Raw genomic sequence first — 13,411 nt, 5'->3', positions numbered from 1 at the left:
TGATGGGTTGAAGAGTCATCTAGCTTAAGCTGTCGGAATTTGAGTTTAACCCCCACGACTTGACTCTGGTCCAAAGTGACCCCCAAAAGGGCCTTTCTATTGACAGCCGTTGGCAACTCCAGTCTGGTCATCCGTGATCTCAAAGACCCTGAAGAGGTTGGCTTCCAGAATTTTCTGGATACTCAAGATCGTTGAACTAGAGTCATTGGCATTTATCTAACAATTAATAACCGTAGCTCATCAATGGATGTTGTACATGCATCTTCTCAGTTCCTAACCCCATTGTAACAGGAAGGCCCTGTTATTACCATGACCAAACTGAGGCTCCTGGAAGCTAAATCACTTAACCAAGGTCACTCAGCATGTAAGTGGCAGGACAGGAGTCTGATCTGTCTGCATGATCCAAGAGGTGGCACTGACTCCTTCCAAAACTTTATCAATCATTTTTCCCCTTCAATTCATTTCCAAGACTCTCAAGAACAGCCCACACTGGTTGCCTTCTGTTCCTACCACCAAATCACTCCTTAACCCTTTCCCTACTCCCCACTAACCAGCCATCTGGAAGGGGACCAGTGACAATCACCAGCAAATCCAGTGTCCTCTTCTCAGCCCCTCAGTTATAACACATCTGCAGGATCAGACACTCCCTCCTTCTTGGAACGCTCCTCTCCTTTGGTCTCTGCAAATTTCCCGTTTTCCTGTTACCCTCCTGATCTCTTCTCTGTTTTATTCAGTGGACCCCTCTTATGCCTTTTACCCCCCTCCCCATAGATGTAGATTTTCCTTAAGGATCTGTCCTCAGCCTTGCCCCTATCCCTCCCAGATTCTAGTATTAGCCCTCTGCTGATGAAATGGCCTCTGGGAGAGGCATCACAAAGTAATTGCTATGAGCACTGACCCTAGAATCAGTCTGCCTGAGTTCCAATCTCCTCTCTGTCACATGCTAGTAAATCTGGTGAGTTACACTGTACCTCTGTTTGCTCATCTGTAACATGAGGACTCCTGGGGATCATGTACATAGTGCCCTAGTCCAGTGTCTGACAAGCAGTGAGCTTCACGCAAACATTTGCTGCTACATAGTCCGGGCACCCCTTCACCTTCCCCCAGGCCCCAACTTCCACCTGCACTCCAGATCCACTCCAACTGGTTGCATCATATTTCTGCCCTGAAGGTCACTAAGAAATTCACCATGTCCGTGATTGCCTTCATGTCTCCTTATTTCTCCCCACGAAATATCCTGCTTGTTATTTACTTGTCTATGTTGGAGATCACCACTACCCGGATCAGTATGCCATCCAGGCCCTCCCTTTCACTCACCATGGATATTCCATTGGTTATACAGCACCTCTCCCCCCAGTCCTACATTTTCAGATTCTCTAATCTGGGCTATGTAAATGTTCTGAAATGGATCATGGCTGAGCACCATGTGAATGGAGTAAATGCCACTGAACCACACACTTTCACTAATTAATTAATTAATTTCTTTATTTTGAGAGAGAGAACATGAGCATGCATTGGGGGGAGGGGCAGAGGGAGAGGGAAAGAGAGAATCCCAAGCAGGCTCCATGCTCAGCATTGAGTCTGGCACAGGGCTTGATCCCACCACCCTGAGATCATGACCTGAGCCAAAATCAAGATTTGGATGCTTAACCAACTGAGCCACACAGGTGTCCCTGAATGGCACACTTTAAAACAGTTGAAAGGGTAGATTTCATTTTATGTGAATTTTATCACAATAAAAAACGTCATGTGTGTCTCTCCACCTCTGTAGCTTACCACCATAGTCCAGGCCACTGGAATACCATCAGAGCCTCCTAAGTGATCTTTGATGTTTCTACTTTTGCCTACCCCCAAAGGCACGGATCCAGTGGGTCTGAGGGTAGGGCCTGGGGACATGCCCTACTAACAAGTACTCCTCAGAGTGCTTACTTAAAGTTTAGGAATCTCTGCCACAGGATGAAGTTCCAACTCCTTTCTCTGGCAAGATCCTTCACGTTTTTCTCTAGTGTGCCCCCTTCCCCTTTATTTCACTTTTTCCTATAGTTGCTTTATGTTGTGGCCAAGAGTGCTAATAGGTCATGAACTAAGGAGTAGGATTAAGAGAACACTCTGAACTTCAAGGGAAAAGAAAGCAAAAGAGAGAGCAAGAAGGGGGGGAGAAGAAAAGAGAGAACTCTGGATTTAAATCTTAGTTCAAGTCCTAGCTTCCCCACTTACTAGCTCTATGATCCAAAGGAATTTACTTTACTTGTCTGATCACCAGTCTTCTTCTCTGTTGTTGTTGTTGTTGTTGTTGTTTTAAATAGTACTATGCTACAATCTGGCTGTGAAGATCAGATTAGGTAACATATGCCAAGTCCTTAGTGTGTGCAATACTTTTGTAAAAAAAATTAATGGGTTTTTAAGCTTTGAGAAAAAAATGATACATGTTAAAGACATAGTTTTTCAGTGAATATTATAGTTGTTTCCTTAGTACTTAGCCCAGTGTGTGGTCCATATCCAGAGCGAGATACATTCTCTTTGGCTGTTGTTGTTAGTACTAAGATCATAATAGCTGGGGCTAGGATCAAGCACACCAGCAGAGAGCCTAACCTTGGCAAGGTGAAGGAGCAGGTCTTCCTGAGTGTCGGAAGAGTTTGAGATGGCTGTGTGCAGATGGGTCGGATGGAAGCTGAAGAAGCTTCTGTCATTTGCCCTCAGTCTTTTCAGTAATGAAGGAGGTGAAGTCATCTCCTGAGAATGAGCGGGAGGGATGGGGCTGGGGGCTTGAGAAGAGGGCAGGAAGTTTAGAGCAGCTGCTGCAGGGAATGTGATAGGGAGTCAGCAAGCGAGGAATGAACGGATTGTCGAACAGCCAGAGGGGCCAGTTTAGGCTAGAGAGCAAGTATTGGCAGTGAACCCAATGAGTAGGGTTTCTCCAGCAAGCCAACCATGGAAATAGTCACCTTCCAGGGGTCACCCGGGGGTGCAGATTGGAAAGGCAGGACTAGGACAAAAGTTAAGGAGGTGATGGATTCTTGGGTGGCCACAGGCATAGTGGAAATGCCCACGGACCTGGGCTAAAAGGGAAGGCTCACTTATTCATTCAAAAGATATTTAACTACCACATACTGTATAAATATTATGCAAGTACCTGACATGGGAGATACTGTAAAGGACCAGACCCACAAAATCCCTGCTTTCAACATATATCTATGCAAAGACTTGCCTACAAATATTCATAGAAGCTTAGCTCATCATTGCAAAAACCTGGAAACAATCCGATGTCCTTCAGTAGGTGAATAGATAAACTTTGGTACATCCTACAACAGGTGAATAAACTTTGGTACATCCTACAATTACTGTGTAATAAGAAGAAACAAAGTAGCAATACATGCAACAACATGTCAAAATCAGTGGGCTGAGTAAAGGAAATGCATACTGCATGATTACATTTATACAAAATTCTAGAAAATGCAAATTAATCAATAATGACAAAAAGCAGATCACTGCTGGTCTAGACCAGCAGGAAAAAGGCACAAATAATCAAGGGGAAATTTTTGGTGGTGATTGATATGTCCTGTTCATTAACTTGATTTTGGTGATGATTTCACAGGTGCATACATATGTTAAAATCAATCACAGTATATATATTAAATATTTTTTTTTGGAGAGAGAGAGAGTGTTCATGAGTCGGGAAGGGGAGTCAGAGGGAGAGGGAGAGAAAGAATCCCAAGCAGGCTCCATGCCCAGTGCAGAGCCCGATGCAGGGCTTGAACTCACGACCCCAAGATCATGACCTGAGCCCAAATCAAGAGTCAGATGCTCAACTGACTGAGCCACCCAGGTGTCCCTCATGTTGTATATTTTAAATGTGTGGACTTTTTACATTTTGGCCTGAAGAAAATCCCTGCCTTCATGGAAACTTACAGCCTAAATGGGAGAGACTGGTAATAGACCAGTAAGTAAACAAACATGGTATTTTTAGACAGTGCTTCATACTGTGAAATTAAAATAAACAAGATAATGGGATAGAGAATAGGGTGGGGGCTGGGAGAAAGGAACAACTATAGATAGGATGGTCAAGGAAGGCCTCTGGAAAAGTGGCATTTGAGCTGAGACTTGAATGAAGAGAAGGAAAACAGCCATGAGAAGATGTGGAGGAAGAATATTCCAGGCAAAGAAGCAGCACAGGAGGCAGGAGTGAGCTTGATGCATTCAAGGAACAACAAAAAGATTAGTGTAATTTGAGTTTAGTGAGCAAGAGGGAAGGGTATCCAGGAGATGAGGTTTAGAGAGGTCTTGTAGACCACGGGGAGGAGTTGGGATTGTATTCTAATTGTGTGGGTAATCCAATGGAGGTCCTTACATAGACACATAGAGACGAGACATGATCTGCTTTATACTTTAACACTCCTCTGGCTGTTGTGTGAAGAACTGATTCCAAGGGGTCAAAGGTAAAGGCAAGAAGACCAGTTAGAAAGTGCTATATTAAACCAGGTAAGAAATGATGGGGTGCAGACAACGGTGGTAGAAGAGATCATGAGAAATGGTTATATGTAGAATTCCTTTTGAAAGTACAGTTGAAAGGACTTGTCTCCTAAATTGAATATGGAGGGGTGAGGGGAAATGGAGAATCAGTGTGACTTCTGTTTTGGCCTAAGCAGCTAGATAAATAATGGTAGTACCATTTACAAAAGAAGAAAGAGGAGGAGAAGAAGAAGGGAAGATTCATATGGCAATCCCCACCTTCCAAAGACCACCAGGAACAAACCCGTGGTTGAACAAATTGGGTTTATGATTCATGGCAAGAAGGAGAATTAATACCACGGGTAATCATGGGTGTCTCGATAAGAGGTATTAGAAAGCACTTACTAATGGATTGGAGCTTCTCTTGGGCGATTTGGGGAATGGCCCAAGGAAGTGATCATTTGCTCTGGATTGGATGCTATTAGGAGGGGAGGCTAATTCTGGGATCAGGTATCTTAATAGCTCTTATCTAGAATGAAGGAAGACTAAAGCTATAAGCGGGGAGAGAAGTAGCAGTTAGCTGGGAAGAGAGGATGTCTGGTATTTTCGAGCTTCACAATGACCTTGTTTGTGTCTGTACTTAGATAATGTTATGTAGTGGTCTTGTTTGGTATCACTTTATCATGATCACAGAGATACGTTTTGTCATTAAACTTATCCGATATTGGTGTTCTGTGAGATGGTTTACATTCAACACGAGAATAATGTGACCAATTCATGAACACCAGGCCAGCTTCTAACCAATAGTAAGGCCTACATGTAATTGTCAGACTGGTTCCCTGATGACAAGGGCTGTTTTTTTTTTCTCAAGTAGAAGAGCAAATTTGGGGTACAAAGTGTCAAAAGCTCTGTTTTGGACATGTTTATGTTTAGACAGGTTTCAACACTCAAGTAGAGATGTTAAGTAGGCAGTCAGATATGCAGGTCTGGAGCTCAGAATAGGAGTTTGGGGGGATTTAAAGAAACATAAATTTGGGGATCATCATAGTTAAGATGGTATTTATATACGAAGAAGACATTTTTGCATGTTGGGACTACTCAACATCACCAAGGGAGAGAAAATAGAGGAAGGAGAGAAGGGGTCTCGGGATGGAGCCTTAGGCAATTGAATGGCAGGGGGAACCAGCAAAGGAGACCAAGAATAAAAAGGACTGGTGAAGAAGGAGATGAACCAGGGGTTGTGAAAGTCAAGAGAAAGTTTTAAGAAAGGAGCATGAAATGCTGCTGAGCTGTCATAGAGATGAAGACTGAGAATCAAGCAACACGCAGGCCATTTGTCACCATGACAAAGCTGTCTGTCTCACTGCTGTGGTGTAGGTGACAGCACAGCTGCAGTGGATTGGGGCAAGACTGGAAATTACCATTACTGAGCCTTGACTATGAACCAGGCATTATGTTAAGCTACTCAATCTTCACCACAACCCTGGGAGGTAGGTGCTATTTCTTACATCCATTCTACAAATGCAGAAAGGGGCTTGGAAAAGGTTTAGCAATGGCCCTCACATTACACAGGTGGTCGAGCTCTAGAGCTCATGCCACACGCACTGTGCTAGTCTGCATTAGCAGATGATGGAGACCGTGAAGAGGTGGGGCTCTTGAACTGATCTGCCCTTGGACTTGCTGGAGGGAACGTTGAACCTCTGAGGGAGGGTGCCAGTTCCTTCGGACATGATAGGAATTCCATCCTTCCAGGTCCTCAGAGACTCTGTCCTGGTATTTATTCCCTCAGTCTCCTCAGCCATTCCTCTCCAGCATCCTGTTTGCTAAGTTAGCCTTCCAACAGACAGAGTCTAACTGGGGAGCAGGCCAAGGGCTTCTCTCCCCTTCTGTCTGTCCCACTTAGTCCCATCTCCACCCCATCCCACCCTCCACCCCGGGAGATTCACATAGAAATGCAAATACCCTTCTAGAGGGTTAAGGGTCGAATCTTCCCAACAACCCCAGAGGTAGTGGGACAAATTAAAAAAAAAAAAAAAAAAAGCCAAAGTGCTGTTCTTGAGCTAATCACAATGGTTGGTATCACCAGAGCAGCCTTATCCATCTCAGGTTTGGGAGTCTAGGACAAGCCCCCTTCACAACTCCCACCCTCACAGGTGTGGCCATGACAAACAAGGTTTCCCCATGAAGCAGGAGCTCTTAACCCTTGGCCGTGTCTGCCTGCTAATGGGTAAGGGGCATTCCTGCTGCAGACCAAGGAGGACGGGGGAAGAAGGCACAAATCCGGGTGGGGTTGCATTGTGGGTGCCAATCTCAGTGCTCTCAACTTGGTTACTATGAAAATAAAAGGAAGAGGAAAAGGATATTCCTGGACTCACTGATACTATTGTGCCTCGTTGCCAGGGGCCCCCAGACTCTCTCAGAATCCACAGACTCTTCCATATAAAGAAGATGATGTCCACCAGTATGTTGTGAGAAAGCACCTGAACTAAGAAGGTAAGCATCCTAGGACCCAACTGCCCAAGATTCAGCATCTTGGTCCTCCACATGTCCTATAACACAAACGTCAGATTACTCTGAAGAAACAGTATGCCAAGCAAAATAAGAAAGAGGCCACAGAATATACTAAGCTTTTGGCCAAGAGAATGAAAGAAGCCAAAGAAAAACACCAGGAGCAGATTGTCAAGAGATGGAGGTTGTCCTCTCTTCAGAGAGCTTCTCTCTTGGGGCCTGAGTCCAGCCAAAATGGAGAGTTTTCCAAAAGTAACAAATCAACAAGATCAGACATCAACAAGGATGATTCCTTGGGTCATCATGGGGAAGAACAGCAGATGAGATGTAAATGAGTAAGAACATAGCCCCTGGCACCAGGGAAGGAACTGTTCTGGAAGCTGGGACTGAGAGTGACAGTGAAGCTTGGAACAGAAAGGGAACACATGAGATCAAAACCGATCCCACAGTTCCACCCAAGGCTGGTCCTGCCCACCATGCCCCCAGAGGAGTGGCCCCGTGAGAAGAGGAGCAAAATTAACGTGCCCTCCTTGTCTCCATTCTTTCTCTTCCAGGACTGTTGGAGGTGGACCCCCTGCTAGATCATCCTGAGATCCTAAAAGAGCCAAGGCGAGGCCCCCTGTTTCTTCAGGGACCTGATGTGTTTTCAGGACTGGACATCTCATGGGTCAGGTACGTGGGAATTCAGCAAATGCATCCAGCAAGCCAGTCCTTTGCGACCACCTGAGTCCTCTGCAGGGTTCTAAGTGTAGCTGGCAGTAAGAGGAGGATGTGACTTGAGAAGCTGTGGGAAGTTATGCCCCTTCCCACCCAGCCGGCCCCAACACACACAAACCCTTCAAGATATCACTCTTTCCAGATTTCACCAAAATCCACAACTAGAGATTCTTTCCTTGGGTTTCACATTTACATTGTCCTGAGTGATCTATTATAAACCGTGAACACCCCTTCAGGGGCTGAGAGAGAGCTCGGTACTCCACATGTGCTGTGCTCTGAGATCCAGCACAAATGGAAGAGTTGCTTTAATCACATTATTTGTCTTCCTGGACTGGTGGTAGGTTGTGTTAAGTGACAACAGGGGCTGAAAAAGTGACTTCTCATCCAGCTTCTTCTCCCAGAAGCCATTTTGATAGGTGATTCAAATTCACCTGGGGTTGGCTATTGACCCATGTGATCCATTCTCTCTTGGTGGTCCTCAGTCTCCCTCCCTAACCTTCACAGAACATTCTAAATTGCTCTTCCTCCTACCTCCCTCATGAAGCCTGTGATTCCTTCCCTTCATTCTCTTCTCTTCTGCCTTCTCTCAATCCTTGACCTGCGTCTTCAAAGTCTAGGCTCCAGTCCTGGTGGAACCCTGAAAATACAGTATTATTGTCGTATTTTTTTTAAACAGGTTACTGTGGGCCTGCGGGAAGAGGGGATGAGTAGGATGGTGAGATGGTTATGCACAGACTCCTAGTCATCCAAGATTCTGAGAATGGGGGAGATGGGCTCAGAAATCTGGGAGGTAGTGGCCAAGTCCCTACAATCCTTTCTCTGAGCAATAAGAGCAGGCTCTCCTGAATGGAGAATTTTCTCTCCCCACACCCCCCGCCCGTCCTCCCCCATAGGACTGTTCAAAGGCACTCCCCCAAGGAGGGGAAAAAGGGAAATATAAACTTAACACCTTATGCTTCTTATAGCTGTTGTACTTCCAGCTTTTTCCCATGCATTATCTTACTTGATCCTCAAATCCCCACAGCTGTGGAGACAGGCCCGGGGAGGTTAGGCAGCTCGTTCTCAGAAACAAAGCCGGCTAAATGGCAGAGCCAGGGCTGGACCCCGGCTCTCCCAATTCTGGTCCTGTGCTCTCCACCACACCACACACATTTGCTTGAGCTGTCAGGCAAGATCCTTTGGAAAGCAGCCCAGCCCCTTTTCTCTTTGTTGATACAAATCATGTTCAGATCTTTGGTTTCTAAAAGAGATGGAAAATTGAAAAGGAGAAGGTGGTAACTACAAACAAATGAAAGACCCCATTAACAGCCCTCTAGAAAAGTGAATTGACAACACAGAACTATGTCTGGAATGGAAGTAAAGTTTCCGTTTAGTTTTGCACTGTCGATGAGGGCTTCCAGACACTGGAACTCCAAACATCTCCTAGTTGTGCTCTGGTGAAAGCCTCAAGTTACAATTAAGAAAGCATGGGTCTCTTTCTGCATTATTATTATGGAGCAAAGATCTGACCTGACCTAAAACAGGATCTGCTTACACAGAAGGGAGAAATCGGCTGCCGGGTAGGTTGGGGAAAAAAAGAAAGAAAAAGAAAAAGAAATCACTCCAATTTATTAGAATCACGTTCAGGAGAAGGCTAACGGTTCCCCAGTTTGGACAGTTAGCTCATGCTATTCAGGAATATTTTATGAAAACGGCCAAGCCCCTGGTTTTCCTTTCTTCTATGTTTTGCTAACCACAATATGAACATTTCAATGGTGTTCACAGCCCACCCCCCTTCCTGCTGGTAGAGATTCATGTGTCTGGGCTTCTGGGAAACTCCATTATCTGGGACAGAGTCGTAACCCTGGATGTACTTGGGAAAAGTGACTGGACAGTAAAGCAAATCGTCCTCCCCACTCCAGGTCACTTTTCTCACTGGAAGAGTTCTGTGGCTCCTCTTACTACATGTTCTTCACAGTTCCCCTAATCGTCATTAAAAAGTTAAAATGTTTTTGAAAGCAGAAATAGTTTTGCAGCAGAATTGGTTTTCCCGCAGCTGACACATTAATGTTAATTATGGGCATTGCCTGGGAGCAGTTTCCTTTATATATATATTATTTTGGGCAGTATGTTTTTTTAATGTCTGTGAAAAATGGTACCTAATTTGTCAACACCTAACCAGTGATTATGCTCATTATCAGAACAACTTTGTGTCCCCATTCATGCTGGATAAATGGGGGACAATGTTGTACTTGACATATGGGGCTGAGGACTGTTCCCCCCCACCCCCACCACACTCACCCCTGGCGTGGCTGGGTATCCGTGCCCTCCCCCAACATCCCACTCAGGCCTTCCTGCCTGACCCTGGGGAGGCTCTCACAGCATCTCCTTTCTCCCTGTCATTGTCTTGGACTGCTGCCCAATCCCCGATCCCCACCTGCACGGCCTTAAGGCTGAAACCAAGACTGGAGATCAGCCAAGGCAGCAAGGCCAGCTGATCTTTGGGGAGTGGAGTGGATCCTGGGAACGAAAGTATGTTCATTTAACTTATTAACAGCTCCAATAAAATGCCAGATGGGCTACAAGATCAAAACCAATGACTTGAATATGGTTTATATCTTATCAGCTCATTGAAGTGCCCCACAATATACTTGCTTTGCTGTCACAGAAACCACAACTGTATTGAAACTAGTTGGCTTAATGCTAAGAGGTGATTTATTTGTGTTCAATGAAGACCAAACAGCCACCATCAGGTCTAAGCTGTTAAGCCCTAGCAGGCAAGTTCTGCTGACCTTCTTGAGACAAGGGAGAATACATCAAAAAGTGTGCACCTGTAGCTTTACCCATCACTGGCTGAGATTGCTCAGCTGAAGCACTGTCCCTCCCACTCATGACTTATGCTATTTGATGGCTTTTCTCTTTTAGTACGCCACATGTTTGAGACTTGCAAAGGTGGCTTCTAAAAATTAACTTTGATAATAGCTAATAGCGATGGGCATGAGAGGTTTTTTAAGTGTAGCCTGAAAAACTGCTTCAGTGGGAGAGCCTCATTTAGCATTGTGATATTTCAAGGTGCTTCAGAATTAAGGGGGGGGGGAAGAACTTTTGAAACCCTTGAAAAAACGACCCATTTAGCCATATCAACCTTTCCTTCCCCCACAATCACCTCTACCATGTTGGAATTGAATATACAGATATAGACACCATAACAACCCAACCCTCAAATCTAAACATCATTTCCAAAAGCAAAAAGGATTCTTTTTCTACATAGTACCTGGTCTCAAGGCTGGCATCTCTGAGACAAGAGTCTTAGGTTATTGCTTCAACAACATTTATTACCTGCCTCTGACATTCCCCAGGTTACAGAGGAGGCAAACGTCTGAGCCTCGTGTTCCACACAAGAAGCAGACAGCTGCGGTAAAAACTGAATCCACACAGCGGGGAGGGGGGCGGCATTTGCAGGTATGGAGGGGATACACCCAGCCATGGTTACCCACATCAGAAGACGGCAGAGCTGCTCAAAATCGGGCAAGTTACCTTTGGGATGAGAACTGGATGCAAGAAAGCCATACAGTTGGGGTCATAGGTCTTCCCCTGCCCTTGAGCTTCCCTCCCCCTTCAGTCCCCATTCAGTCCATTCTAGCCCACAGACTGGTCCTAGTGTCCTGCGAGCTCCCTGCGGCAAGAGGGAGGGAGGAGAAAGATGTCTGAGGTCTCTTGATCTTCTTTGTCTTGGTCCCTAAGGCAACAAGAAGCTGGAGCTGCTGCGGCCTGCCTGGCAGCGATGGCAAGCCCGCTGGCTCTGCAGAGCGAGCAGTCCCTGGCAGGCCCTGGAGCAGCTGCCCGTTAGACGGACCAGAGTTCTGATGGACTTCATGGCTCCCCTTCAATGCCAGGTGTTGGACGTTGTGGGTTCAGTTTCCCAGAGGGCTGGAGCGTGCTGTCAGGGCTGTCTGAAGACAAGAGAGCAGAGGCAGTTTAGTGCAGTTGGGTGTGGGGGGCGGGGCGGGGGGAAGGAATAGGGGGTGGAGAGAGGAGGGAGAGGAGGGAGAAACCTGGCTGGGCTGGGTAAGGGGGTGCTTCTTCCAGAGCCTGTCAGACAAGGTCTGCGGGCCTTTCCTTGTCTGGGCCTCGGGTGAGGCGGCGCCTGGAAGGGAAGGAAAGGAGCAGGCGGGCGCCGCGCCCTCGGTGGACGCGGCAGCTGAAGAGAGCGCGCGCGCGTGGGGCAAGCGGGGCGGCGGGTCTAGACCCCCTCCGTGCCCGTGGCCTGGATGGTAGGCGCCCCGGGGGCGAGCTGGCGGCGGCCGGCGGCCGGAGAGCCAGCTGCGGTCTCGGCGTCGGCGGCGGCCCACTCGTGCGCCGCGCAGGCCTGGGCCGGCTCGTCCTTGGCCTCGACGAGCTTGCGGGAGCGGGTGTAGGCCAGGATGAGGCCTCCGGCCAAGCAGGCGTAGAAGATCATGATGAGCAGGATGTAGAGATAGGCGTCGTCGCCCTTGGCGCTGGTCGCCTCGCGGCCCACGAACGGGTCGGGCACGACCCCCATGCCCATGCTCGGGCCGGGGCCGGCGCCCAGGCCGCTGGCGTTGCCCCGGTGGTGCAGCTCGAGCAGCAGGCGGCTGAGGAGGGTGCGCAGCCGCTGGCTCTCGCTGCAGTTCATGGCTGTCGGGGAGGGGCACGGCGGCTCCAGGACGCTGCTGACCTTTCCCCCGAGGCGAGGGGAAGCGGGCAAGAGGCGGCGGCGGCACCCGGCTCCCGGGCGGGCAGTGGCTGGGGGCGCGGGCAGCGCGGGCCTCCTTATCCCCTCACCCCCGCCCTCCTCCCCTTCCCCACCACGCCCCCTCCGGCCCGAGGCCGCCTCTTCCCAGGCTCCGGCTGTCTGGGCGCTCGGGGAAAGGGGACAGCTGGTGGGGGGAGGAGAAGGGGACAAGGGAGGGGGCGAGGCCCCCGGAGGGGCGGACGGGCGGGGGCGCGGAATGCGCTAGGCCCCAGGCAGCGGAGGCTGGCAGGGCAGCTCGCCGGGGCCAAGCCTGGACCCTGGGCTGCGGAAGAGAATTCCTTCCAAGTTCTGGCCACCTGCCCTTGCAGGCCCGGCTTTGGCCCAGAGACAGCATCTGGCCCCCCAAGACAAGCCCTGCCCCCCGGGGTTTCCATCTGTGCTGCCTGCCCATAACGGGGCCGCCAAGGCCGCCTGTCCACGTCCTATGACAACTGCTCCCACAGACAAGGACCCTGGCCTATCTTTCCAGCCCGTTCTCCCCCCCCCCTCCCCCGCGCGCGCGCAGAGGAGGAGAGCATCTCATTCCGAAGATGCTCAGGACAAATTGGGTGGCTGAAGCAGAGTACGACTCCCTGGTCTCCCAGAAGGGGGGCTGACATACACCAGCCTCCTTGGAAGGACCCCTGCCCCGACCTCCTATCCCATTTTTAGAGAGGCCTACACATCTTAGCATATGACTATACCTTCCACGATGTGACCCTGTTTCCCGCCAGCAAGCCCTCTTCCCAGAAAGGAAACCAAGTTCTTCCATTAAAAGGAGCACAGACATTAAAAAGGCCCTTGGATGACAGTCTCTAGATGTATCAGGATGTGAAAAGTGCGTCTTCTAGAGAATACGCACACCTGCTTTCTCTGCGTCCGGTTAGGCCCTCCGGCCCCCAGCCCTGAGCCCCTCCAGGCCTAGGCCCTGCCGGCTTGTTGTGAGGCAGCCATTTTTCCCCCAGAGGGTATCTTCTTTTAGGGGAAAGCAAGGCCCTGAGA

The 13,411-nt window shown here is 48.6% G+C and overlaps 1 protein-coding gene across 1 annotated transcript; it reads right to left on the bottom strand.

Annotated features, from left to right (window-relative positions):
* Window positions 1–10,976: 10,976 nt before the first annotated feature.
* On the bottom strand, window positions 10,977–12,407 carry KCNE5 (potassium voltage-gated channel subfamily E regulatory subunit 5). Its single transcript, XM_047715967.1, has 2 exons — window positions 11,709–12,407; window positions 10,977–11,606 (listed from the first exon to the last, which is right to left on the bottom strand). Exon 1 carries the CDS (start codon window positions 12,308–12,310, stop codon window positions 11,897–11,899), a length of 414 nt encoding a protein of 137 aa, XP_047571923.1. The 5' UTR covers window positions 12,311–12,407; the 3' UTR covers window positions 10,977–11,606; window positions 11,709–11,896.
* Between the last annotated feature and the right edge of the window lie 1,004 nt (window positions 12,408–13,411).

The sequence above is a fragment of the Lutra lutra genome, chromosome X (genome assembly GCF_902655055.1).
Source record: "Lutra lutra chromosome X, mLutLut1.2, whole genome shotgun sequence".
In the NCBI taxonomy this organism is placed as follows: domain Eukaryota; kingdom Metazoa; phylum Chordata; class Mammalia; order Carnivora; family Mustelidae; genus Lutra; species Lutra lutra.
The sequence above is the reverse complement of the archived record's forward strand: the minus strand, read 5'-3'. Positions and strand labels throughout refer to the sequence as shown.